The 27,922-nt window shown below is 40.2% G+C and overlaps 1 protein-coding gene and 1 long non-coding RNA gene across 3 annotated transcripts; one reads left to right on the top strand and one right to left on the bottom strand.

Moving 5' to 3' along the window:
* Window positions 1-14: 14 nt before the first annotated feature.
* c1ql4b (complement component 1, q subcomponent-like 4b) lies at window positions 15-26,497 on the bottom strand. Of its 2 annotated transcripts, XM_061786078.1 has the most exons (3): window positions 26,003-26,497; window positions 24,366-25,578; window positions 15-2,097 (listed from the first exon to the last, which is right to left on the bottom strand). In XM_061786078.1, the coding sequence occupies exons 2-3, from the start codon at window positions 24,903-24,905 to the stop codon at window positions 1,918-1,920; spliced, it is 720 nt and encodes a 239-aa protein (XP_061642062.1). In that variant the 5' UTR covers window positions 24,906-25,578; window positions 26,003-26,497; the 3' UTR covers window positions 15-1,917. The 2 variants fall into 2 exon arrangements, 1 of the variants encoding a protein (XP_061642062.1); XR_009790273.1 differs by lacking the exons at window positions 24,366-25,578; window positions 26,003-26,497 and adding an exon at window positions 16,147-16,496 and having other exon boundaries at window positions 1,958-2,097.
* On the top strand, window positions 15,825-24,682 carry LOC133484030 (uncharacterized). Its single transcript, XR_009790274.1, has 3 exons — window positions 15,825-16,083; window positions 24,384-24,462; window positions 24,558-24,682. It is a non-coding gene; the product is annotated as an uncharacterized LOC133484030 (long non-coding RNA).
* Window positions 26,498-27,922: the final 1,425 nt, after the last annotated feature.

The following is a 27,922-nucleotide window of genomic DNA, read 5'->3' as shown; positions in this document are numbered from 1 at the left end:
AACGTGCAAGAATGACAAGAGCAGTTTATTTATTTTTTTTATTATTTCATGTTGTTCAAGTGGAGAGAATGCCACACACACAACCAAATTTACAAAGTACAGTGACAACAATGGATGCACACACAGGTGAGAGAGGCAGAAGACACAGTTGGATGCAGCATGGCAAGAAAGAGGAATGTTTGTGTACCATCGTGTCACAATCGCAGTGGTCATTTTCATCAGAACAGATTTACATCCATAGTAAATCTATTTACATCTATTAAGCGTCACTCAGAGAGGCTTAAAAGTCTCTGGCACAGGCAAAGCACGAGAATACATGTGTTTCAATGATACTTTGTTTTAATATATTATAATCATTTGGATACAGTGGCATTTCTTTTTTTTTTAATGCAAATTTTCAATACGACATGCTTCTCCTGTTCTGTTACCACACTTCTCCTGTTCTGTTACCACACAGACACAACCTCCATCCCCTTTTCTTATTGTTTACAGACACAAATTACATCCATATACGTTCAAAGATCCATAGTCCCTGGTAAGTGTCTTGTAGTCCCCCAAATGTCAAACAACATTGGCAGAGACTAGACCCTGGAAAATCCCTGTCAGATTGCCGTTTGTATCACATGGATCAGCTTGTCAGCACAGCTTGGATTTGAGAAGTGAAACAGTCTCATGCATGAAAGATCAAAGGGAAACAGAGCGTGTAAGGCACAGAAAGCTATGTGTATGCTTGGAACATGTCAACATTGGTCACCTGCATTTGAAAAACACCTTTACAGACGTACATCCACCAGTAAAATAGGTAGTCAAGTTTTCACTTCGTTTGATTTTGAGGAGAAGACAGATGCTGTTACTGTGACCGACACCACACTTAGCTTAGCATAAAGCAAAGTAACTTAAGTTGTTCTGGTCAAAACTACAGTAGGAAAACTACAATAAACACTATTTTTAATCTTTAATCTTCTGTTTTGTACTGATTTTTGTATGAAACTTGAATACACAAACAACATGGACCTCACTTGAGATGTCAGGTCATGTTACCCTTTTTAAAAGGTCGCAGTCTTTGCTAAGATTGTGGAGAAGAAGGTGCACAAGCCATTCACATCTCAGGGTACATAGTCACTACAATGACCTGATAAAAAAGTTTCACCTACAAAAAACAACAATCTCAATCCAAACTATCCCTTAACCATGGCAACTGAAATAACATCTATGGTACCATTTTGTTTTCTGTTACACTGACAGTGGAGAAATGTTAAATCAAAAACAATTTACATACATGCCGGATATGTTGTTGTATCATATATTTTGCACAAAAACATTCCCCCCCCCCCCATGATTTCAATGCAGTTGGGGCATATTTTGATAACCATCTGACCCCCCCACCCCCAAGCCTCAAATATTTAATTTTTAATTATTTATGACTTTTCATTCACATGACAACAGGCTCTTTCCAGTTTAATGTGATGTGTGATGGTGTAGATCAAACAAAAACTTCAACATAGGATCGAAATGTACTTGGACTTGGAACATAGACAAACAACACATACAAGCCTTTTTTTTTTTGCAATGGAATCAGCTACAATCAATATTTTTATGATGAATTTTTTTTTCCACATGGTGACCATGCTGAACATGTATCCACATGAGGATGCCAGAGGCTGCTGACACACACACTTATAATGATTGGGTATCTTCTCTCAATTCAATTCATTCGTGTGATGTGTATGTACAGTAAATGTATGTGCGTGTGTCTGTCTGACAGAATTACAACCAATTAGGTGTTTGTCTGAGGTGAATGTTGTGATGAAAATACAATTATATATTGATAATAATTATTTTCAAAGTTGGTATGACCAATGGCATGATGAAATCATGGCCTGTTAGATGCAAAAATGGATGAAGAAGAGTAGCGTGTCAGTCAGGGTAGATGAGGAAGCCAGAGAAGGTGCTGTATTTGTTGGTGTTTCCGCCGTGAACTTTGCCGCCGTCCACCTGCACGCACACTTCATCGCCAACGTCCAGGTGCAGGATGACACTGTTGGAGGCGTAGTCATAATTCTGGTCTGCATCTTGGGCGATGGCACTCGCCCTCACCTGAGGAAGGGGGGCGGGTGGGGTGTTGAGAAAACCGTTTAAAAAATAACACAGATGAAAATGGTGCTCGCTTGTGTTGTCACAATAAAAACAAACAGGCGACCAAAACAACTTTACTACAAACTATAAAACGTTTACACTTGAGTGTTTTCCAATTTCTACAGCTTTCGAAGACCAGTCTGCTCCATATATATCAAGGTAACAATGCCATTTTAAATCCTTATCACAATCTTGGTGTGGTGTCATCTCAGCTCTATTCCTTTCCTGTGTAAAAATAAAAAAGAAATAATAAATTACACTCGTGGAGCCAGGTCACAGAAGAGTATACCTCTGGATATACTACAACCACAAGCCGCAACATTAGGTACACCTGTATTGCCATTGAAGATCCAATACAATGTTTTAGTAATTCTGCATTTCCAAATATGATAATGCACAATGTTGCTTGAGACTGTCCGAAGTATTAGAACCTCCAAACTTAAATGTCCAAAAAGTGGTACAATTTGTAATTCAATCAAAACTTCAAATATGCCAAAATTCAAAACATCTTCATGTGTGATGTAAGGAGGTATGTTTTTCTTTTTCTTTTGTCTTTGTGTTTTCTTTGTGATCCCACCACAGAAGGGTACCAGTTATGGCAAATATTAATAGTAGGAATGGAACATATTGCAATACAGGAAAGCCTTTGATTGCTCACTACAATATGAACAATACAATTAATTAAATCTCAATTATATCCATCAATCCATTTTCCGAAACCGATAATCCTCACTAGGGTCGCGGGTGTGGTGGAGCCTATCCCAGCTATCTTTGGGCGAGAGGCGGGGTCCACCCTGAACTGGTCGATAAACAAACAACCATTCGCACTCACATCCACACCTACGGGCAATTTAGAGTCTTCATTTAACCTACCACGCATGTTTTTGGAATGTGAGAGGAAACCTGAGTACCCGGAGAAAGCCCACGCAGGCACAGGGAGAACATGCAAACTCCACACAGGCGAGGCTGGATTTGAATCCAGGTCCTTAGAACTGTAAGGCAGATGTGCTAACCAGTCACCCACCATGCCGCCCATCTCAATAATAATATAAAAAGGAATTATACCAAGCAGATGCCATATTGAACATAACTCCCGGTATACTGCTCGTCATTGCACCTCCCCCACTTTTTTTGTCACTAAACAGCTGACGTTTTCCCTCTGTAAAGGGGCACTGTACAATAAACAATTATTTAGCACAATCACGGCACACTAAAATTTGTGTAGTATTCTGTGGAGCGAGCTTAAGAAAACATACATTTGTGAATTCCACATTCTTCTTGTAGTGCCAAAGTGGGACTTAAGAACTAATTTGTTCTTTAAAATGGTCCATGAATGAGGCCTATTGTTCTTAAAAATTTAGTGAGATCAATCATGAACACCGGAGAAAGGCCATCCATCCATTTCTATATTGCTTACCCTGTTGAGGGTTGCAAGGAGCTGGAGCCAATCCCAACTGATTTCAGGTAAAAGACAGACTACACCCTTGGTTGGTCTGCAGTCTATTGCAGGACACATAAAGAAACATACAACCATTCACAGTCACATCATCCCTGAGTGGGAACTGAACCGCTCGCCCATACACGGAATTCAGGCAAGTGAACCTCTATATGGTCAGTAAAGAAGTTAAAATAAGCCATCAGTTGTGAGGCTTCATTCCTCATCTTATTAACTCACGCTCCCATTAATAACCACCAAGGAAGTGTCGACAACTGATTATCATGGCACGTGTTTACACCACCGCTAACAAATGGGATTTAATGACATCTCCACAGACAATCAATGTCTCCACAAGCCAGAAAATCGTTCATTAGGCCCTGCGTGAAGGCACCTGAAGCTACCGACGCAGCTGCTAAATGTATTGTCATGTTCATTCCTTCCTCTTAGAATCAGACGCATTTGTTCCAAGGATTTATTTGGACACATTTCAAAGCGGGAAAATTGTCACTGTGATAACGGATAGGAGAGCTGCATTCATTATGCTGATAGGCGGTCCTGGTATTTTGTCCTACTCAGTAAGCAAATCTGTTTGTAATGAATTGCACCATCATTGGGTGAGAACCCAGCCAAAAAGCACGCGATTGTGGAGGAAAATAAATGCACATAAATATTCCATCCATCCATCCATTTTCTGTGACCACCTCAATCCCAGCTATCATCGGGCAGGAGGCGGGGTACCCCCTGAACTGGTTGCCAGCCAATCGCAGGGCACATACAAACAAACAACCATTTGCACTCACATTCACACCTACGGGCAATTTAGAGTTGTCAATTAACCTAGCATGCATGTTTTTGGGATGTGGGCGGAAACCGGAGTGCCCGGAGAAAACCCACGCAGGCACGGGGAGAACATGCAAACTCCACACAGGCGGGGCCAGGGATTGAACCCCGGTCCTCACAACTGTGAGGCAGACGCTCTAACCAGTCGAACACCGTGCCGCCTGCACATAAATATTAATGACTGCAATTATGATACCACAACTACTACTTGTGCTACTACTACTACTACTTAATTCCTGCCTTTGACTAATTCTGCATTTTTGAAAACTCAGAGATGAGAGGGTGAGATCAGTGGCGGTGCTGGTTAAATGGTGCCCTGTGCGATGCCCCAAGTTGTCGCCTGTGAATGGGGTGGGCGGTTGGGGAAGGAGATGGAAATTTTCCACCATCCAAACCGGTCAAAAAACAATTGATTATCCTGGATCTCACCCTTTAACACAAACAGTTTTGCATGGTAATTGGAGAGGTATTGCTATATCATCTCTGAATGATGTTATTCAATATAATTTCAAAAATGATCGAGGCTACCAGAAAGACTGTTTGCAGACGTAACAAAAAACTACTCACACTTTGTATTTAAGTAGAAGTACTGAGACTTAAGAGTAAAAAAGACTGGTGATGATTGATTCAACTCCTATACAGTCTCTGAAATGTACTGAAATACAAAAGTGATTTTTTGCAGTCAATAATACACAAAACCCATTTAGCACAACATACAAACAAACTTTTTTTCCCACAAACGTTTCCTCTTTTATCAACTTAAATAATGAGGAAAAAAAGAAAAAAAAAGACGAAAAGAAAAAAAATATGTTTCATGTCACATGTTGTTTAAGAGCTAGTTAGTGTTGATAAAAACTGAAAGAATACAAATTTTTTGTTTTAGATTAGACGGAGAACTTTTGAACGACAGAAGCGGGTGTTCTTTAGGCTGGCACAAGACTATGCATTTTCCACAAATCATTCTTGTAACCGACAGCATCAAACAATTCTCTTAAACAAGACCACGGATGAGGAATATCTTGCTTCTCCGAATCTGTTGCATTATTATTAATGTGTATTCGTCCATGTTACTGGTGTCCCTCTTTTTTTCACCTTGTATAAACACCAAGATCTCAACCAATCAAGATCTGAACCACCATTTAGTATGGCTTCTATTATGTCTATTACATCTTTTTTACATCGTGTCATCATCCACGAAGGTTGAAAAAGTCATGAGCCTTTTTATATACATCAAGAACGCGCAAATATCTGTTTTCAAATTTAGGGAGCAAAAGTAAAAAGACCTCAGAAAAGTAAATACACAAATAAAGTACATATAACTAAAAACAAATCTACAGGAGGTTTCCCACCGCTGTTTAAATATGGTTTGGTTTTGGAAATGTTGAGAGTCAAATGACCTAACCACAAAGAGATCAAATACATGCTCATTGCAGTTGTCTGCCAAGTTTGTTGTTGTTTGTTGACGTTTTGGGGTGGTCTCCAAACTTAAAAGCGGCTTCCATCTATTTTCTTATCGGAGGTGAAAAATGTCAGACGTCCCACTTTTGTAATGCAGTGAAATTTAGGCTCATCTCCAGCAGTCATTAAGCATTTCCGACTTCCATGTGATTACAAAGAAACTTAGCTTCCTCTTCTCATTTCATCATTTTAATTCATTACACAATCAATTTCTCTGTGGAGACAATTTCTCTATTTAAAAAACGTGAGCAATTTTATTCTCTGGTGTTAGACAGAACCAAATCAATACACCCCCTTTGCTTTCATTCAACTCATGGCACCACACTAATTGTTGTCTGTTCGTCCATACCCCCCGTCATCCCTCACCCGTTTGCACCCTCGTCGCTCTCTTCATTCAGGGCCCATCTATCCATCTTTTTGTGTCCTTACACTTCAGTGGGATGCCGGTCACGCACACATTTTGTCTCTTCAGCATGGCGGTGTTGGCGGGAGCAGCGGCTAAGCATGTCCCTGTCCGGTCTAAATCGGATTGATTAACGGCATGCTGCTGTGGTAGGTCTCCTGGGGACCACAGCACCCCCCTCCACGACCACCCACACACACAACCCACACCACCCTACATCCAGATGCACCAGGGGAGGCTATACACACTTGGAGGCTTCGGTAATTGGTAGTCAGACAGCCATGGCAGCTCAGCGCCTAATAGGTCCAACTCCTCAATAACACTATAGAATCACAATAAATGTGGGATAGGCTGCATTGGTCAAATGGACCCATGAAATACTAGTAAGAGGTACAAAAGAAGAACACATTTCCCATACTTTTATAGGAACTGCTCTCATTCATCCTATTCTTTACAATGAAGTGTGCTGCAGAGAATATATATATATATATATATATATATATATATATATATATATATATATATATATATATATATATGCGGCACGGATAGAGCGTCTGCCTCACAGTTCTGAGGACCGGGGTTCAATCCCCGGCCCCACCTGTGTGGAGTTTGCATGCTCTCGCCGTGCCTGCGTGGGTTTTCTCCGGGCACTCCGGTTTCCTCCCACATCCCAAAAACATGCATGCTAGGTTAATTGACAACTCTAAATTGCCCGTAGGTGTGAATGTGAGTGCAAATGGTTGTTTGTTTGTATGTGCCCTGGTTAATTGGCAAATCTAAATTGCCAACTCTAAAGTACAGTGATATCCTGGATGAAAACCTTCTCCAGAATGTTCAGAGCCTCAGACTGGGCCGAAGGTTCACCTTAAAAAGACAATGACCCTAACCACACAGCTAAAATACTGAAGGAGTGGCTTCAGAACAACTCCGTGACTGTTTTTAAATGGCCCAGCCAGAGCCCTGACTTAAACCCAATTTAACATCTCTGGAAAGACCTGAAAATGGCTGCCCACCAACATTCACCATCTAACCTGACAGAACTGGAGAGGATCTGCAAGAAGGAATGGCAGATGATCCCCAAATCCAGGTGCGAAAAACGTGTTGCATTATTCCCAAAAAGACTCATGGCTGTATTAGCTCAAAAGGGTGCTTCTACTAAATACTGAGCAAAGGGTCTGAATATTTATGGCTGTGTGATAGTTCAGTTTTTCTTTTTGAATAAATCTGCAAACATTTCAACAATTCCGTTTTTTTTTTGTCAATATGGGGTGCTGTGTGTACATTAATGTGGAAAAAAATGAACTTAAATGATTTTAGCAAATGGCTGCAGTATAAAAAAAGAGTGAAAAATTTAAGGGGGTCTGAATACTTTCCATACCCACTGTATATATTATTCAGGAGACCCTTTTGCTCGGTTGCTAGGAAGGGACAGAACAATTCCCCCAAGGAGGCCTAATGGGTTTTGGGGAACTATAGAAGGAAGAAAAGATTCTTGTAAATCCAACATCTGTCTACATGCTTGAACGGTACCATTCCCCTGATACTCTTCTCAGCTGAGTTGCACGCTGACAGGCGGCTGTAACTTGCTGCAAATATACACGACGCCATTTCAATTTATTCTCTGCATGGACACATATACCAACAGAGAGATGTACCCATTCAACAAATACTGTACAAATAAATCACTTGGAATAAAATGTTTGGGCTTTACTGTATATACCCAGACAGGTATTTTCTGATTTACAAAATGTTTGTTATAGTAGTTGTGTCGAACTGCACTGCATCCTTAAATAAGGTAACCAAAATATTATAAACACTGACAAAGCAGAACATTTGCAACAGCTCTTTACTTCATTACATTGTTCAGGCATATCTGATGAAGTGGCTGGTGAGTGTTATGTGATTGTGTTCAATGTAATTCTTTCAAAAACACAGCTTTTGCAAATGGAGATATTTTAATTATAAATACAAAATACATTTAATAATTTTTTTTGTTTTTAATGTAACAAAAATACAATTATTATTGCATGCTGGCCTGAATGGTCCACGTCTAACACCCAAGCCAAGCAATGATATTAACGGCGGCTTATTGAAATGGCCTTTTAAAAATGAACATCATCTAATTATAATTTAGCCTAAAAGGACACCTTGTTATTTATGGATTTTTATGGTTGACTTTCGTAGAGACACATGTGTTAGTTAGCCTCGACTCAGGTCAGTGGCGATGCTGACATTTAATGTGTTTTTTTTTTTCTTCAACTTTTATGATTAATTCATGGCTGCTTTCTAAACAGGGGAGATGCTCACCACTCGATATATTTTATGCACATATTCTATCTATCTACAATACATTTTCCTCCATTTATATTTATTTTTATATAAATAAAAGATTAGATAGAATAAAAAGTTACTGCATTTAAAGTTTAAATAGTGATTTTTGGATAGGTTGGTAACAGTAATTTGATACTTTTACTGTATGTATAAGTTATGAATAACGACAAGATCTTTTCAAGTGTAATATACTGTACATGCTGCTTTGGGTTCAGGTTTATGATTTAGTTCATCCATCCATCCATTGTCTGTACCACTTTATCTCCACAAGGGTCACGGGCTGCTGCAGCCTATCCCAGCTATCTTCGGGCGGGAGGCGGGGTACACCCTGAACGGGTCACCAGCCATTCGCAGGGCACATAGAAACAAACAACGATTCGCACTCAGATTTATACCTACGGGCAATTTAGAGTCTTCAATCAACCTGCCACGCATGTTTTTGGGATGTGGGAGGAAACCGGAGTGTCCGGAGAAAAACCCACCCAGGCACGGGGAGAACATGCAAACTCCACACAGGCGGGGCTGGGATTTGAACCCTGGTCCCCAGAACTGTGAGGCAGATGTGCTAACCAGTCGCCGGCTGATTTACAACCCCAATTCCAATGAAGTTGGGACGTTGTGTTAAACATAAATAAAAACAGAATACAATGATTTGCAAATCATGTTCAACCAATATATAATTGAATACACTACAAAGACAAGATATTTAATGTTCAAACTGATCAACTTGATTGTTTTTAGCAAATAATCATTAACTTAGAATTTTATGGCTGCAACACATTCCAAAAAAGCTGGGACAGGTAGCAAAAAAGACTGAAAAAGTTGAGGAATGCTCATCAAACACCTGTTTGGAACATCCCACAGGTGAACAGGCTAATTGGGAACAGGTGGGTGCCATGATTGGGTATAAAAGGAGCTTCCCTGAATTGCTCAGTCATTCACAAGCAAAGATGGGGCGAGGTTCACCTCTTTATGAACAAGTGCATGAGAAAATACTCGAACAGTTTAAGGACAATGTTCCTCAACGTACAATTGCAAGGAATTTAGGGATTTCATCATCTATGGTTCATATCATCAAAAGGTTCACAGAATCAGGAGAAATCACCGCATGTAAGCAGCAAGGCCGAAAACCAACATTAAATCCCCGTGACCTTCGATCCCTCAGGCGGCACTGCATCAAAAACCGACATCAATGTGTAAAGGATATGGCATGCCAATGGCATGGGTAACTTACACAACTGTGAAGGCATCATTAATGCTGAAAGGTACATTCAGGTTTTGGAGAAACATATGCTGCCAAACCACATTCTGCACGTGTTACAACAGCGTGGCTTCGTAGTAAAAGAGCGCGGGTACTAGACTGGCCTGCTTGCAGTCCAGACCTGTCTCCCATTGAAAATGTGTGGCGCATTATGAAGCGTAAAATACGACAACGGAGACCCCGGACTGTTGAACAATCGAAGCTGTACATGAAGCAAGAATGGGAAAGAATTCCACCTACAAAGCTTCAACAATTAGTGTCCTCAGTTCCCAAAATGTGTATTGAATGTTGTTAAAAGAAAAGGTGATGTAACACAGTGGTAAACATGACCCTGTCCCAGCTTTTTTGGAACGTATTGCAGCCATAAAATTCTAAGTGAATGATTATTTGCTAAAAACAAAGTTTATCAGTTTGAACATTAAATATCATGTCTTTGTAGTATATTCAATTAAATATAGGTCGAACACGATTTGCAAATCCTTGTATTCTGTTTTTATTTATGTTTAACACAACGTCCCAACTTCATTGGAATTGGGCTTGTACTTCAGACTTTTAAAAGTGTTCATTCACGTGTGAAGGAAGCTCATTTCTATAGACTTACTTAAATTGTTGCAGTTGTTTCCATATATTAAACGAATTGGAAGCCCCCCCGCCCCCATACCACTTCTGCATCATTCCTAGCAGGGAATTGTGAGCCTGTGTGCAGCACAGATGACTCTAAGCCTCAGCTGTCACTTACAATCACAGTGAAAGTGCTTGTTTCCTTAAAGTGGGCAGGAGGTGCTGAGACTTACGGAGTGAAAACAAGTGAGGAAAGGCAAATCAGGATTATTGTCAACAATGGAGCAGAGTGATAGTGACAAGGAAGTGGATTTCTGTCGGTGGGCCCAAAGTTGCTGCACTTGATCCTCAGCCGCCGGGAAGACGGGGCACCCCGTGGGACAATAGAGAAGATTACACACCCTCCACTTATTTAAAAACTCATTTAAATATAAGAGGGTGTGGATACCAAACTTACAATAGTATTTACACTATTAACTATGCGTCATATATTATATTATATATTAAGATATTTTGATATCCCCCCAAAACGGAGGGGGGTGGGGGGGTGCAGCATTACAGAAAAATAAAAAAGTATATATACTAAATGAAATACTGAAAACAACTACTACTTCCAATCCTATCAAGTATGAAATGAGGTCTTCATTAGGCACGAGGCCTCGTACTATAAGGGCTTCAGCACACGTTGCCCTTCTAGATCCATCCATCCATTTTCTTTACCGCTTCTCCTCACGAGGGTTGCGGGCTGCTGGAGCCTATCTCAGCTATCTTCGGGCGGGAGGCGGGGTACACCCTGAACCGGTCGCCAGCCAATTGCAGGGCACATAGAAACAAACAACCATTCGCACTCACATTCACGCCTTCGTGCAATTTAGAGTATTCAATCAACCTACCACACATGTATTTGGGATGCGGGAAGAAACCGGAGTGCCCGGAGAAAAGCCACCCAGGCACGAGGAGAACAAGCAAACTCCAAACTAGCGGGGCCGGGATTTGAACCCCGGTCCCCAGAACTGTGAGGCATATGTGCTAACCTGTCGTCCACCGTGCCGGTGACATGTAGAACATTCATATATATTTTTAAATGACTATCAAAATATGTATTTACACAATTGTAGCCTATTAAAAATGGTTAATGGCAATATAAGCAAAATACTCCTATGCCTTGCCTGAGTACAACCGCAGTCGCCGTTGCTATACGGATTTGGTTTAGTCCATTACTGGTTTGCCAGTTGGACCCAAGAACTCGACCTCAAAATGCTTTCACTTCTGAGACAAAAGAAATTCCATTGGTAACCCAACGATTGGCTGGAAACCGGTTCAGGGTGTACCCCGCCTCTCGCCCGAAGATAGCTGGGATAGGCTCCAGCACGCCCGCGACCCTTGTGAGGATAAGCAGCTCAGAAAATGGATGGATGGATGGATGGATGGCAACCCAACGTTAATGTTAATGCATTTGTTTCTTCTAAAAATGGTGTCCTGGTACTGCAAAGCAAAATATTTTCTAGCATAGACTCCAATTAGCACGTAGCCTAGCTCGCACTTGCTTTATCGTGCCACATGTGTTAGCTTAGCACACACTCACAAGGCATGGGGCAAGCCCATGACACCATCTGATATTATACCGTATAGCGTATTTATGTGCTGATTATCAGACGCCAAATAACGCTGACCCAAATCATGGGTGGAGAAAAGAGTGGTAAATTCTGAACAACTTGATACCAGAAACATTTTCTGACATAGGGCAGTTCACAAAAAAAAAATTACTTGGTTGTGTAATTTCACACTTGAAGGGTGGTCAGGCACACCAGAGATCCGAATATAGCAGATAGTAGAAATTTATACAAGCAATTAAAAAGCAGTTCAGGTTATCCCACACACCTTCAATTGAATTTAAATCTCGACTCATGGGTGAGGCATTACAAAACTTCAGTTTTATTTTGCTGAAGTCATTATTTTGTTGATTTGGGTTGTGTTTAGACATCTGAACTGACTGCTATTTGGAACGCTTCATACACTTGTTTATTTTACTGTGCTAAATTTAGCTGTTTTTCCTTTGTAAGAAAATGATGGTATATCAGATCAGAATAATCTGTTAAAACCTGGATTTTCTTCATGAGGCTGAGGAGAAGCCCCATGAAGAATGATATTTTCTTCACTTTTGTTTTGTTTCGGTGCTTCTTAATCCTCCAGTCATAAAACTGACAGGATTTGTTCACTGTGATGTACATCCCTTCCACAGTGGAGCAAGGGCATTGAGACGGGGTTCTCAAACTTACCACAGGGATTGTTGAGGGTGAACTGGAGGAGATGGGCAATTAATATATATATATTTTTTTTTTGGGGGTTAAAGGTGCTGTGTTCTGCCTGCCTCTATCCACATGTACCAGTCAGAGGTTTCCTGTTTCCATTATGCAGGTTGACAAGGAGCCTTTCCTTCAACCTCTAATTGGCATACAAATGCTAATATTTTCCCCTGACACTCAAGACCCTTGGTGTCAAGATGTTGATTAGAAAGTCTCTAATTGGCTGGATGTGGACAGCTCTAAGGGTATAGGGGAAGAATTAATGGCATACAATTGAAAAAAATTGGCACCTAAGTTATAATAACTGTACTATTATTTTTTACTACATGTTTCCCCCCCTATCTACAGTATATACAAATGTATTAGAGCACCTGCATCATTAAGTGCTTTAATGTGGACTCTTTAAATTTCAGTGAGCTCTTGACGTTTTACCATTTTGATGAACAGAATTGAGGTGTCATACTGTATTCACCTTTTTACAAACAAATTTAAGCCGGCTCAGTGGGCTTTTCTGAAAAGTCAATTAAGCAAGCAATTTATTAAACATACCACTAAACCACTAAAACAAATATTTTTATCAGGAAGGCAAATATCTAACTTTGATTTGACATCTTAATCAAGAAAAATAACAATTCAATTAAATTACAAAATTTAGAGATAGCAATAATTATATGGAGCAAATATAAAATATAATTTTGGTTAAAGAGGTTCCACATACTGGTGTATAAACCATTACAGAAAGATGAAAAAAAAAATATTCAGGTAATTACCAATGGTGTTAATTTAGGGAAGCTGTTGCATAAACCTTACACTGGGTGGTAGTCTAATATACTGATAAACATTTTTGTGTTGTGTTTTAAATGCTTACAGTTAAACCCCAAATTATTAATTCTGTCATTACTTTAGCCAAATATTAAATTAAATTGAATTTTTGGTCATTGGGTATCTTTAAGTTGATAGTGACACAAAAGACATACTGTATGTTGTGTTAAGAAACAAATATCTACTATATGCATTATTTTCAGCAGGTTATACATTTTGACAAAACTTTCATGTCCAAAATGAGTTAGACCATTTCTCAATGTATGTATCCAATGTTGTAAATACATTGTAAATGTGAAGTTGATTAGAATGCTCTAAATTTTAATACCAGATAAGATTGTGTTTTCTCATATTGTCAGGAGATCAAGGAAAGCTCAAGGAACTAAATAATTTCAAAAATGGAAGGGTTATTTCCAGACAGAAGATACCCACTCAATAAAATTCACCTCAAGGATGTCCAGGGCATGAATCATTTTGGGCTAAACTGTACTTGTGAGTGTAGACAAAGGAGGTACAGGGAAGCCTGTCAAATGTTGCGATTGGGAAATAGCAATTATTTTTTCTAAACTCTCAGAATTTGGTTTCTTTAAAAAAGACGCAAAGCAGCGATATTACTGAAAGACAAATAGAAGTCGCATAACAGGCACAACAGACTGCCCAGTTATCGAAAGAAATGTAGTGAAATAATGGATAAGAATGTGTGTGTATGCGTTTGTGTTTGTGTGTGTGCGTGTGTGTGTGTTCTTGGGGACAATAAGAAATAGACAACCTGCTATTACTGACATTACACTTTCCGTTTGTTCCACAATAACCTGTTCTGACAGTATACTATATGACTCAAAGCAAAGTTCCATCAGGTGTCCAAATAAAGTACCTCACCAAAGATTATCACTGGTTTGGAATGATTTTACTCAAACTATAGGCATTAAAAAACAGCACAGTGCCAGAATAAATAACATGTCATTCAAATTTATTGAATGAATTGTAAAATGGTTGTTCAAATGACACATTGTCTCAGATCAGTGTTTCCCAACCTCGACTAAGCTAAGGCTTATATTTTACTTTGTACATTAGAGATCTCATGGCACACCACCAAACAAAAATGTGACAAAACGTATATATGCTAAAATAATGAGGATAGACTCATCCCAATTTATTCACAAACGTACTTCCTTTTTGTGAAACCTGAGCCTGTTTAGTTGTACACAAAGCTTATATTTTGTCGTATGAATGGCAACAGGTGGATACACAGGTTAATTGTACCTTCTGCTATTTAATGGAAGAGCATTTTTATTTTTTCTGCCTGTCACTCCACGTCGCTGGCGTAGATGAGTAAAGAGACATTATTTTAGTAAATAAATACATACATAAATACATACATACAATGCATAAATGAAATTGTATATTTTCCCGTGGCAACACCCAATGATTTCTCATGACACACTGTTTGCAAGCAGCACAGTTTGGGAGTCAACTGGCTTGTGCTCTGTAATTAGTAGCTACCATCTTCTACATGTCACATCTTGGTGTGAGCACTATCTAATTAATCTAAAAGCAATCTGAGGTAGAGGGTAACGAGCTACATTTTCTCTTTTACAGAGGCCCGGTACACTCATAAAGAAAATCGGGCAGTTTTATGTCTTGATTTTACCCCTACCCGACCAAGGACGTCAAACAGCCGACTATTTTATGTCCCATAAGATTATCCTATAACCTTATCATTAGGTCTGAGGTGTGTTCAGAGTGGATTTATCCCGATTATAAGGTCCGAAAAGGGTCTGGGCCGACATTCAAATACTGAACACAGTATATTGAATATTGAACAGTTCTCCTACAACCCTGGTTAGGATAACGTGTATAAAATGGATGAATGGACTATGAAAAAGAACAACAATGTTATGTACTCTCATCTCTAAATTGTCAGCATTTCAGCCTAGAAAAACTCCACTCGGAACTTGAGAAAACATGTTGTGCTTTTCTTATTCTGTTTTACGAGTGTAACCAAAGTTAATTTCAGACTATTTCTAGTGGCTGCATTTGCCTTAATTTAGGTCATTTTATAAGGATATAATTTATTACAGGAAGTCTTCGATTTACGAACGAGTTCCGTTCCTACGCTGGCGACGTAACCCGAATTTCCGCGTAGGTCGGATTTCACCGTTAAAGTCAGAATTTACGTCGAAAAACTTCTGTTACGGACATTGTCCCACATGATTGTGACAGCAATGTGTGTGGGCGTGTGCGTCGATGTGTGAGTGAGACGGGACTGCGAAGGAGGAAGGAGTGCGCGCCGGTGCGAGAGTGTACAGTGGCAAGTGTAGTGACGGCGACCGGGGAAGAGTAGCGATTAGCGGAGGACCCGTTGACGTTGAATGTGCAGAGGAGCTAATAAAGCCATTAAAGCAGCAAATCGGTGCTTCGTGCCTTTATTGTTGCCGCCGACGAGAGAAGGGAGTTAACCCCGAGGAGGACAACCTCGGCCCTGGAGAAGGCGTCTCCCCTGCGTCTCCTGACCACGGTCAAGGTTAACACTTCGTCTCAAGAAACTAAAATGCATTAAAATAAAAAAATAAGATGCTGTACTTACCACTACTGCTGAGAGTGTGAAAAAAGGAGGGTGAAAAAGGCAAAGATACTCCCGGCGCACAAGCACTATGCACGAGCTAAGCAGAAACACTATGGTGCTGGGGACAAAATGGCGGACGAGGCACGGACGTCGTAGGTTGAGTACGTCCTAACTCGAGGACTTCCTGTATTGGCGGCACGGTGGGCGACTGGTTAGAGCGTCTGCCTCACAGTTCTGGGGACCGGGGTTCAATCCCCGGTCCCGCCTGTGTGGAGTTTGCATGTTCTCCCCGTGCCTGCGTGGGTTTTCTCCGGGCACTCCGGTTTCCTCCCACATCCCAAAAACATGCATGGTAGGTTAATTGACACCTCTAAATTGCCCGTAGGTGAGAGTGTGAGTGCGAATGGTTGTTTGTTGTATGTGCCCTGCGATTGGCTGGCAACCAGTTCAGGGTGTCTTGCCCCATGACAGCTGAAAATGGATGGATAATTTATTATTGTTTTACTTAAAGTGATATTGTTGGGCAATATCTGAAGTTGCACATTCTGCTTATATTTTTGTCTATTTGATGTTCATGCTCTTGTTGCTCACCAGTTACTAGGTTCTTGAGCAGTTTTGTTTTCAGTGAGTACTTGCGTAATTTCGATAGTTACTTTTTACTTGAGTCATGTTGTTCTAAAGAAGCAGTACTTCCAATTAAGTATAATTGTCCATTACTCTACCCACCTCTGTAAGCAATTAATTGCTATATTTTATATACATTTTGATATTCATTTTAGATGAAAGAAAGGTACGTTATTCCACATAGATATCTTTATTTCAATAATGCGTACAAGTTACAAGGCTATGTAATTAAATAGCACAGCTCATGTCACGTTTTTTTTTTCTTCTCCTTGAGATGGTTTCAGCAAGGCAGGTAGTTGCACTTCATCATGCTTCAATTTCTTCAAGACGTGATTAATTAACAATATGTTCTATACAATCGCTTGTTAAATTGTGAATGACCAATTAACTGCTTGTAAAACTGAACATTATCACATTATTTTCCCATTTACTTATTGTCTTCTTTATTCATAGAAAAGCGCATTGATAAAGTACAGGGGAAATCATTCAATTGTTGTTTCTTTTGCCATACCAGTTATTGTTCACTGTTGAAGGCAACCCTTTACATACACACGGCCTCACTAGAAATAATGAGTCTTTAAAAAGAAAGGCACCTGCAGCAGACACGGCACATATATTATCCTCACCCACACACCCTCTCTTTTTCTTTCCGTCCAACTTTTACACCTTGTATTGTTAAGGCTGAGTCTCCATGGAGCACATGTCAGAGCATTTTGTTGGCTTTAATAAGGCCGTTGCCTTAAAGGCAAGGTTTATCCAGCAGTCTCTGTGTGCTGTACATGTTTGATTCAACCTGTTGCTACAGCCACATAATGAGGTCACTCCATGTCAACAGCAGAGATGCATTTTTGGGTATTATAAAGAAATGTTTTCATTGGTGATGTCATTGAAACGTGGGAGTGTGGCTGCTACCGGACAGCCAAATGACCAACCTTCTGTGCCCATTTTGGACCGGCTATAAATATTCTTATTATCACTCCATGCTCATCAGTGTAAAGGGCAAAGTACAACTGGATAGTGAATTATATATCAATTGAAAAGGTCGTCTTCCTCAACGCCTATCTGAATTTTGAATTATGGGAGACAAGGAGAGAGAAGAATTTCTTCCACTTTAGATGTGAAAAGTCTACCTGCGCATGGTGACATTTCTTCATCAGCTTGTGATTGTTTCACACATACAGTTTCTCTACTCTTTCCTTCAGAGGACACTCATATGTTTGCTGTCTCCTTTTCTGTCTAGTCTCTTGTTGAAATGCATCCATCTCTACCCGGCTCACCTGTTTGACTCCTGCCTATCTCTGCAGGCATCCCTCCCCAGCCTGTGTCTTACTCTTGTCCCCCACTGACAAGACAGTGATCATCGCCATGGACTCCAGTCTGATGCTGTTAATAGATGCACATATGATTACATCCCTTTTAAATGTTGCGAAATTTAATTCTTACCAATGACAAAGCCAAGTTCTGTTGTTAAATCGTATTATGTGATGGCCAATTAGTCGTAAAGCGTTTTATAGGCAGGGATATATTTTGTTAATGGTGATTTTGCCTTTTGCTTAAGGGGCAAGCGGTTTAGTGCCCTACTCAATCCATTAGATGGGTGTTGTGGTGATCATGATTTCATTGCAAAGTTACACTGGATAAATTGTTTATTTTGTCTCATAATCTCAATTCAATTGTACCTTGATTCACGAGTTTCATTTGTTCCATGACCTGGATCGTAACTTAATTTCCTCGTATATCAAATCAATGTTCCCCATTGACGTTAATTGAAATGTCCTTAATCTGTTCCGCCCCCCCCAAAAAAAACACAAAGCGTTTTTAATGAAGAACAATACAATAACAATCTTGTATTAAAATAAAACAAAACATAATCAAAAGAGAGTGGAAAGAAATAAGATGCTTTGATCATGTATACTGTGATTACTGTCTATACTTTTAGTATTTGTGTGTAGATCTGTGCCGTTAAGGGTCTTGGATTATTGAGTGACTTCAGAATCTGGATTCGGTTTCTTCTGTGTGTCAGCAATGACCTGAGACAGCAGCTCCTAGCGAGTGTTTTCATTTTGTATTCATGCAAGCAAGATGGCTTTTTTTTTTTATTTCTCGAAAAAGTCGGGATTTTGGACAGTCTGTTTGACAGTGATGATAAGCAAGATTGGGGGCAAGAATGACCTTGGTAGAATTCAATACCTTGCAAAAAGAGTAGTGACTAGACAAGGAATGTTTCATTGAAAACCCACAATTGTCCATAAGTGTGGATGTGAGTGTGAATATTTGTTTGTCTATATGTGCCCGACAATTGGCTGCGACTATCCAAGGGTGTACCCCGCTTCTCATCCAAAGTCAACTGGGATAGGCTCCAGCTCACACGCAAACCTAATGAGGGCAAGAGCTATAGAAAATGGGTGGATATTATTATATTGTGTTTTATAACATAATTTCACTTTAGCTTATATTACATAATGGATGGAAATTAAATCTGATGCATTCTTTTTCTGGTCATCGGTGGATTTTATTATCAATGCCAAAAATTGTGCTTTTTAGTAAGAGGAAAGTCAGTTTCTCACTATTCCAAAAGTCTTGAACCTCTTTAACATAATCTCAATGGAAAGATCAAGTCTCATCGATAAAAATGCCCATTTGAGAAAACCATGATATTAACATCGATACAAGATGAAATGCTTTGTAATGATTGTGTCCGTTATGTTGTTGAACAAGTTTTCAAAGTTTTGCCTTTTTGACCGCACAGGTTCACAGATATAGACAGTAAAATGTGAGGGAAAGATCAGCACTGAATTGGGTTAAATAATTTAGTTGATGGAAAAGATAATTAATGGGGAAAGAGTCAATAGGCAGTGTGGGCTATAAAAGGGTATGTGTAAGGAGGGGCACAGGTTGAGTGGAGAAGATCTCATCTAAAGGCTATGAAAGATTTAACAGCAGAAGACGACAGGAATGACAATTTGAAGTCTCCTAATTTTATGTGGAATTGAACTGCCCTGTCTCTTTACATTGTGCTTTATGGACATCCATGAAAAATTGAATAACTTTTTTTTTTTTAACAGACTTTATTGCTCACATAAATCCTGCCTCATAAAAATGCATGTTTTCATCAGTAAAGCCAAACTGAAGGTGGCATTGATTCCAGTGGAGCTTCATAGCAAAATATTTGGAAACTATTCATAATGGGAGAGGCCACTGTTTAAATTAATATTCTATGATTACGATAAACGTGATTCCAGGCAGCTGCTTCTCTATATCCTTACTATTTTTTATTTATTACATTTTTTTAACATGAAGTTTGTTTTCTGTCCCTCAATTCATTGGTGTTCCAAGCTCTCCCGCAGCCTATGAGTCCTCTGGCTGGCTGCTGCTAAGTACACAAAGCAGATTATCAGACTCATGGAAAGACTTCAGACTGATGATTTTGTTCACTGACTTGAGTTAGGGGTGACTCAATTGAACCGGATCACTTCAGTGAGTGACTCAGTGTAACAAGAGTACATAAATGGAGTCGAGTTTACCACTACTACCCGGAACCACTGTCTTTGTTTGCAAGCAAAGCAGTCTTCTGCAACGAGATGAAATTGTTTCGTTGATTGGCTTAGACCCTCCGATCATGTTATTCAATACTCCAATAGATTTTATTTCACGCTTGGCAATTACAAGAACCTTGACTATTCACGGAGGTTAGGAACCAAGACCCAATGTGAATAGCAAAAAATTTGCAGATACTAGATTGTGTTTATAGCTACCTACAGTATATTCATTTAAACACCAACCACAATCTATGGTCAGACATCACATTGATGTAATTTCAAACTCATCTTACATTACTTTTAAAAATAAATGGCTTACAGATGATTACATTTTTTAACAAGTGTGGAAGTACAAGGACTGGTGTATTTTTCAGCTTTGTAATTCGTAAAATTAGTTAGCCATTTTAGTCATTTTTTGGTCACAGTGATCTCATCGCTGGCTGAGCACAGAGCACGTATACTGCACGCACACACACAAACACACATATCCTAATATACATTATATATTTATTTAAAGAATATATATATATATACTGTGCTGTACCTAGCTACTGAATTGGTTATCACGTTTTCTGGGGATGTCTCACAGACATCTTCCTAGTGAGAGCTCAAGCATTATTTTGGTCTCTCGGGTGACCACAACTGATCAGCCTCGGCAGTCTCTCCGACGTCTCCGCCAGTGAGATAGGCCCTTAGTTGAATGAACCCGTGAATTAGGTGGAAATAAATCTGTATGCACCAACTGTACCTTCATGTCTCATGCAGCTACCTTCCTTCTGCAACGAAGCATTACAGCAATCGATTTGAACAAAACAAGCCTACTCAAATGCAATTAAATGCCTACTTTCACTCATTATTGTCTAAAAAAAAAATCAAGACTTTCGATATAGCCTTCCGCAGAACGATAATACAGGCGTAGTTTTACAAAGCTTTTCAGACTTTTTTGAGCGTTGAAGAGTGTGTATACTGTTGATTTTTTTCTGAAGCTATCTTCACCATTTTACATTGGTTAATATTACATAAAAATAACAGATGAAGTGGGGACGGACCAATAGTATTGATTTATGATGCAACTAAGAACACGTACTAGTATAAGGAAATGTGCTCGTCTTCTGTCGCTGACATCAAAAGGCTCACGCAGATTTTGACCTAAATGTGGGTGGGCCAAAGGATAGCTGAAAATCAAATATGTCATCAGATACAAAGCCTAGAATTACTACTGTTTTGGGGGGATTTTTTTTCCGCAGACATTATTTTTAGGTCCAGAACGATGGAATAAGTGCCAATGGTCGCAGTATTAGATACAGATACTACACATCCTAAGAAAGCGAACCAAAAAGGGATTCGTAGCAATGTTGCCATTCTAGCATTTTTTAGAGCAGTTTGTCCGAATGTATTGTAAGTGAAAAGCATTGGGTTTTACAATGTGAGGGAGAATATTCCCCAAAAGATCTAGCATCAAGAATCTAAAAAAAACCTCCTGAAAACCTAACCCCCAATAGTATCCAAGAATGGTTTAATGAGCAGCTGTTTTAAATTGTAAAAAGGGTCCACTTTACAATGTATGCAAACAGTGAAACAGTCGGTACACTAATTTCTTTTGCCTCCTTTTCTTGTTAAAGTATGTGGCGCAGTAGAGCAGTGAGCAGGAACCCATCAGCCTGGCAGCTGCTGTCAGTGGATGCACCAAGTAAATTATGTACTGAGCCATCAAACACAGCCATAGTTTGACTTGGCTTGTTGCAGTGCAAAGCATTTTTTTTCTTTTTTTTTTTTAAATCGTCATCTTCTACCGGTAATCCCTGGGATGTCACTCTTCTATTCACCAGCACATACGTCAGAATCAGAGCTCCTCGACAGGGCGAGGGTTTAGTTTAGTACGCCGAGCTTGTCACCGATTTCCAGATGGACGCATTCAAGGCTTTTGGTAGACATTTTTAGGCTACTTGTTTATTTATTAGCATTGAAGTCGCAGTTCCTCAGAGGCCAGTTGCCAGCTGTTGCGTGCCAGCTTTGTTCCATCAAGAAGTGGAGAATTGTTGTCCCCTTGATCGCTTATCTGTCAATCACAGTCCCACTCTCATTGCTTGCAATAGGTATAATTATTTGTACTTTTTGTGTTTCAAGTAAAGGTCGAATTTCATACAGCTTTTCTTCCCACTTCAGTTTGATTCAGTGTTATTTGTAAAAGGCCAATTCACAAGAAAAGTGTCTCTCGGCACATGAACCACATTCAGGACCACACGCCTCATAAAAAAAAAAAAAGAAAGCCAAGTGAACTTCACATAATAGTAACCCTGTAATGCTCTTTTTAGACTGCACTAAATTATCCAAAACATCCTTTACCTAACTTGGTGGTGGGTTCACGCTGTGTTTTGCTTTCTCTTTAGCTATTGCCACAACATAGGTTGTGAAGAAAAGAATAATATGAGAGGAAAAGAAGAATAGAAAGAAATACTTTCAATAATGGGAAATAAACTTTTAAAGCAGTGAGACTCCAACTTCATAATAAAGGTTGTCACTTGTCATCAAAGTTCAGGTAGAGTGTTTTATTAAATTTACATTTTACACTTTTAGAGTTAACTTCCATCCATCCATTTTCTGTCGCTGACGTGCTGGAGCCTATCCCAGCTATATTCGGACGAGAGGAGGGGTACACCCTGAACTGGTCACCAGCCAATCGCAGGGCACATAGAAACAAACAACCATTCCCACTCACATTCACACCAACGGACAATTTAGTCTTCAATCAACTTCTATATTATAATATATTATTATCTTAATATGACACTTTTATGATTCTTAAGGATTTTAACATTAAGTACTTAGAACTTTGCTCATATAGATATTAAAGATTTAAAAATGGTCACAGTTTGGCTCTGAAATTGATTATTTCTATTTTTGTTATTTCTTGTGAGAGAAGTTTTCAAATCCAAACGGCAACATTTTGGCAACAAAGGGTATGTTTTTATTTGTTTGGGTCCTGTGGAAAATTCTTATTTGCGTCCAGAGCTGAAAAGGTTTATGTAAAACTCTGATCTAAGAGATGAATAATATATCCATCCATCCATCTTCTCCTCACTAGGGTCGTGCTGGAGCCTATCCCAGCTGTCATCGGGCAGGAGGCGGGGTACACCCTTGACTGGTTGCCAGCCAATCGCAGGGCACATACAAACAAACAACCATTCACACTCACAGTCACACCTACGGGCAATTTAGAGTCACCAATTAATGCATGTTTTTGGGATGTGGGAGGAAACCGCAGTGCCCAGAGAAAACCCACACAGGCACGGGGAGAACATGCAAACTCCACACAGGCGGGGCCGGGGATTGAACCCGAGTCCTCAGAACTGTGAGGCTGACGCTCTAACCAGTCGACCACTGTATAGTATAGTGACTTTTTTATAAATGATTGTGTCTTTTTAGTATTTCTTTTTTGTCACCTTAAACAGCTCAACATCTTTTTGACTAAGATGAGACCAGATATTTTGATTTGTCAGTGTTTTGTGAACAAATTTCTCCTTTTTGATGACATGCTGTTGGTCACTGCAGGCTAGCGCTGTACTTGGAATGATGTGGCGGGCCAGATCTGGCCTCTGGGCCTTGAGGTTGACACCTGTGTTTTAGCTTTACTGGTGACCAGTCCAGGGTGTAATCAACCTTTCATCTGAAATCAGCTTGGATAGGCTCCAGCTCCCCTGCAACCCTCAACAGGATAATGGAAACACATTTTACTTTCCAGCCCTCCCCAAAGAATGACTTAGATGCTCTTTGTAAAATTTTCTATAATATATCAACTAATTCTACAGGGGTTTAGATGGAGGTATCAACAAAATGCAGTTTACATCCTTTTACCTGTTGACCAACAGCTTTGTTTTGGCATCTGGATTACGATTGGCTAAAACAACATGCTCCTCCCTCCCAAATAGTCAATCATCTGTCAGCTCTGGGTAACTATCAAGCTGATCAAGTTGCACTGATGTGGGCGCATGTTTTACAACACCAAAACAAACATGATAAGGACTTTATATACTTAGCGGTACAGGTAAGACTCACACTGACAGCACACACACTCACCTGCCCGTTCTTTTTTAGGTCAGCCCACATGCTCGTCCCATCCCCTCCTCTCATCAGGACGTGGTAGGTGAAGTAATAGATGCCAGGCAGAGGACAGGTGAACTTGCCCGTACTGGGCTCGTAGTAGTTCCCCACGTTGGTCACCACGTCATCAAACTTCAGTACCTCACTCCCTTCGTGTTGTTTCCGCAGGCCGGCGTAGAAGGCGATCTTGGGAGTGTACAATGAAGGGCCATAGCCACCAGGCCCAGGCCCCGGCGGCCCATGTGGTCCGGGCTTCCCGGGCTCTCCGGGGGGACCTTTAGGACCTGGGGGACCGGGAAGTCCTGGGTTTCCTCTGAAACCCTGTTTGCCCTTACGGTTTGCCAAGTCTGGGGGCTGAGGGGAGGAGCCTGTCAGCTCTCCTTGAGGTGGGGTGAAAGTGTCGCACACCATCTTGCAGCTCCCCAACATCTCGTAATGCGTGCCCCCTCCCCCGGACGCGCCCCCTTTGGTGGTGTGGACCAATAGGGGGATGGCCACCAGCAGGATCAGGACCATGGCCACGCCGACTCCAGCCCCAATCACGCGCTTCTTGCGGCTGAGGCGGGAGGCGGCCAGCGTGAGGAAGTCCTCCTGCCCCTTGGCTGGAATGGTTGTGCCGGCCAGGCTGAACTCTGGGTGGAACGTCACGAAAGGAATATCGGGAGAGTGTGTGCTTGTGTGGGGCACTAGTAACAGAGGGCCGGATATTTGCTCGTGTCAGTACATTTACTATCAATATTTTCAGACTATCAATATTTTTAGACAAGACAATGTAAGAGCACTCTCAACTTCTGCACAGACAAGTTCCTTAATTGTTGATGTTTTATTTCAGGCCACAACGCTCTCGTGTGCTGAGGGAGAAAGCTGTCAGGTGGGGTCTACAGTATTCCCACTGGGGTTCATCTCCCCCACCACATTTGGGGAATGGCGCTCACTTGGCTGTCCACTGAAAACTGACAAATATGTGCTCGTTTATTCCACCCAGATTGCTTTCTTTTTAGTTTGACGGGTCGTCACCGTTGTATCAAATCTATATAGTGCACAAAGTACGTCGTCCTCTAGTTTCCAATTTGAAATATTAATCTCTTACAGTTCATAAATAGCCAGATGCTGCGTAACGAAGTGGTGCAAGTGAAAATGTTGGTTTTAAAGCCATTTTGGACATCACAGCACAGACTTTCTTTACGATCTGCAAGGGGGAAACAATTTATACACACATTATTAATAATAAGCAATAAACGTAAATAAATAACCACTTTTCAAAATATTGCACATATCATATTTTTATAGATTTTTTTTATAAATGTGAATTAAAAACATATTTCACCTTGAAAACATTATTATTATTAATATGAGAATTGCATGGGTTATATCTTATTCAGTATAATCTCTATAGCTTTACATCTCTATATTATTATTCAAATAGAAGCAATGTATATTTATACTTTAGGGGTCTTCATTCACTTCCATCAATCACAAACTCAGCTCTGAAAATCTCTAAATTAAATTAGGAGTGGGGTGGTGAGAAGAAATAATTTTCATGAAAGTTAGTCTCATTCGAATCATGCGTCACAAGACTGGAGAGTTATAATGCAAAGTAAAGATAAACTTACCGAGGGCGTTCGTTAGTTTGAGTCCTCATGGTGCAGGAATGAAAACCTCCAAACAACGATTGTTCCGACTGAAGTTGCACTGTGATGCAAACTTATTTTGTAACCATTAAAAACGACAACAAACAGAAACACGGAGCGAATGATCAGAAAAAAATGTCACTTTAATGACATCAAGTCACACAGAGCGGCTGCTTTTTATTCTGACAAGTTGAAGAGACTTCCGCAGTAGAGCGAGCTTGCGTACAGAGCAACAGTTTCCTCACTTGTTGTATTTTGTGCGCGGTGCCTCTCTCCTCCTCAGCATCTGACTGTGACTCTCTCCCTTCGTCCCTCGCACCTCCCCTCTCCTCCATCACTCACATGCATGCGCGCACATGCCTGCGCATACCCCCACGTGACCTTTTCCCAAATCAATGACTGCATCTGGAAAGTTTAATTACAGATTGTCTTGACAAATAATTATGTAAAATAGACTGACTTTGACATTATTCGCATTGTTAGATATCAATCCCTTTAGCATTATTATTATTATTATTATTTTCAATTGGCTATCAGTAAATAAAAAAATGGATAAGTGACAGGTTTCCTGTTGGTTTTTAATCTAACACACCAAAATGAAAGAAGTAAAGATTTTACACAAAAATTCAAAATCGGGCCATAGGACTTAGTTAAATTTTAAAGACCCTATAAAGCAATAAAAAAATGACTTGGAAATTTGACACATCACAGAGAACAACAATCATGCCAACCCTGTATGAATAATAAAAAAATAAAATAATCACAAAGTATATAAAATGAAGTTCTAAAGTCATGAACAATACAACCACTCTTGAGGCTGTCGGACGCTGTGGGCGTGTCCCCAGAATGCACTGAAAACACGCCCCACTAAACTTTCACCTATCACTTAAATACTGTACGTTCGTTTGCACAATATGTGGCTTCAGCCCCCTAAAATAGGCCGAGTGACTCCATTGCTTTGTAGTATGAGTCACAGGCTAAATAATGTGCTACGATCGTGTGCCGACCCACACAAAACAACACCCAACAAGGATGCATTAGATGACCCTGCCGCGTTTCTAGTGAGCTTTTCAGCTCGCCAGCTCGTTAGCCCGAAAGCTATCGCGGACATAATAAACAATAAACTTTCCCTGAAGTGTCTCTGTTGTGTCGACACATGTGCGGCGCACGGAACAAGACTGCGGAGAATTGGACGGCCGTAATGCTGGTCGACGGTTCTGCGACCCCGTTAGCGGCTACTCGCCACTAGCCGGCTCGCACCTGGTGCCAGGGCCATCCGATTCTCCACAGCCTCACTCCGTGCCCCACGCGTGGGTAGACACAACAGAGACACTGTAGCCAATCCCAAATAACACAAATTTAGTCAATTTTTTCGGGTTGTATAGGAATACCTTGATGGCTAATTGCAAGTTGTTGTAGTTGAAATGGGCCGAGTTATTATAACTAAGGAAATGGCAATTGCGCCGAATACCCACTGATGGAATGACTGCGCTCTGTATTTCTATAGTTGAGGAGGGCCAACTCATGCCAGAAAGCTTGAATGTGTACTTGGGCTTGATTTTAGCCCTGCCCAAAGAATCCGGACAACTGAAATGGTGAAAAAGAGTTAAAAATGCTCAACAATTCAGTACTACATTGTTTTCAACACTTTAAACGTATTTAGTGTATATAGAAAGAAATCACTAAAATCACTTCACAGCGTCTTTAAAGGTCAGATGACAAAAATGTTATGGGGTCAATTAAAATTCATATTTGCATTGTTTATATGTTATGTAATACATGCACGTAAACGGCAGCAAGTTTCAACTGTAGTTTAGCTAAAAATGAGGTTTTTATGATGCATATTGAGTCCTCCCCGAACATACCCGAAGCTCAAGACACCGGCGTGTGGTTACTCTATCC

The sequence above is a fragment of the Phyllopteryx taeniolatus genome, chromosome 9 (assembly GCF_024500385.1).
Source record: "Phyllopteryx taeniolatus isolate TA_2022b chromosome 9, UOR_Ptae_1.2, whole genome shotgun sequence".
Lineage (NCBI taxonomy): Eukaryota > Metazoa > Chordata > Actinopteri > Syngnathiformes > Syngnathidae > Phyllopteryx > Phyllopteryx taeniolatus.
Note: the sequence above shows the minus strand (reverse complement) of the source record. Positions and strands in the feature narration are given on the sequence as shown.

Excerpts from the sequence above, each read along its gene's own strand:
- c1ql4b (XM_061786078.1), bottom strand. The coding sequence starts at position 24,905 with ATGGTCCTGATCCTGCTGGTGGCCATCCCCCTATTGGTCCACACCACC. Across the intron at positions 2,098-24,365 it reads ACCTAAAAAAGAACGGGCAG|GTGAGGGCGAGTGCCATCGC; the intron begins GTGAGTGTGTGT and ends CCCCTTCCTCAG.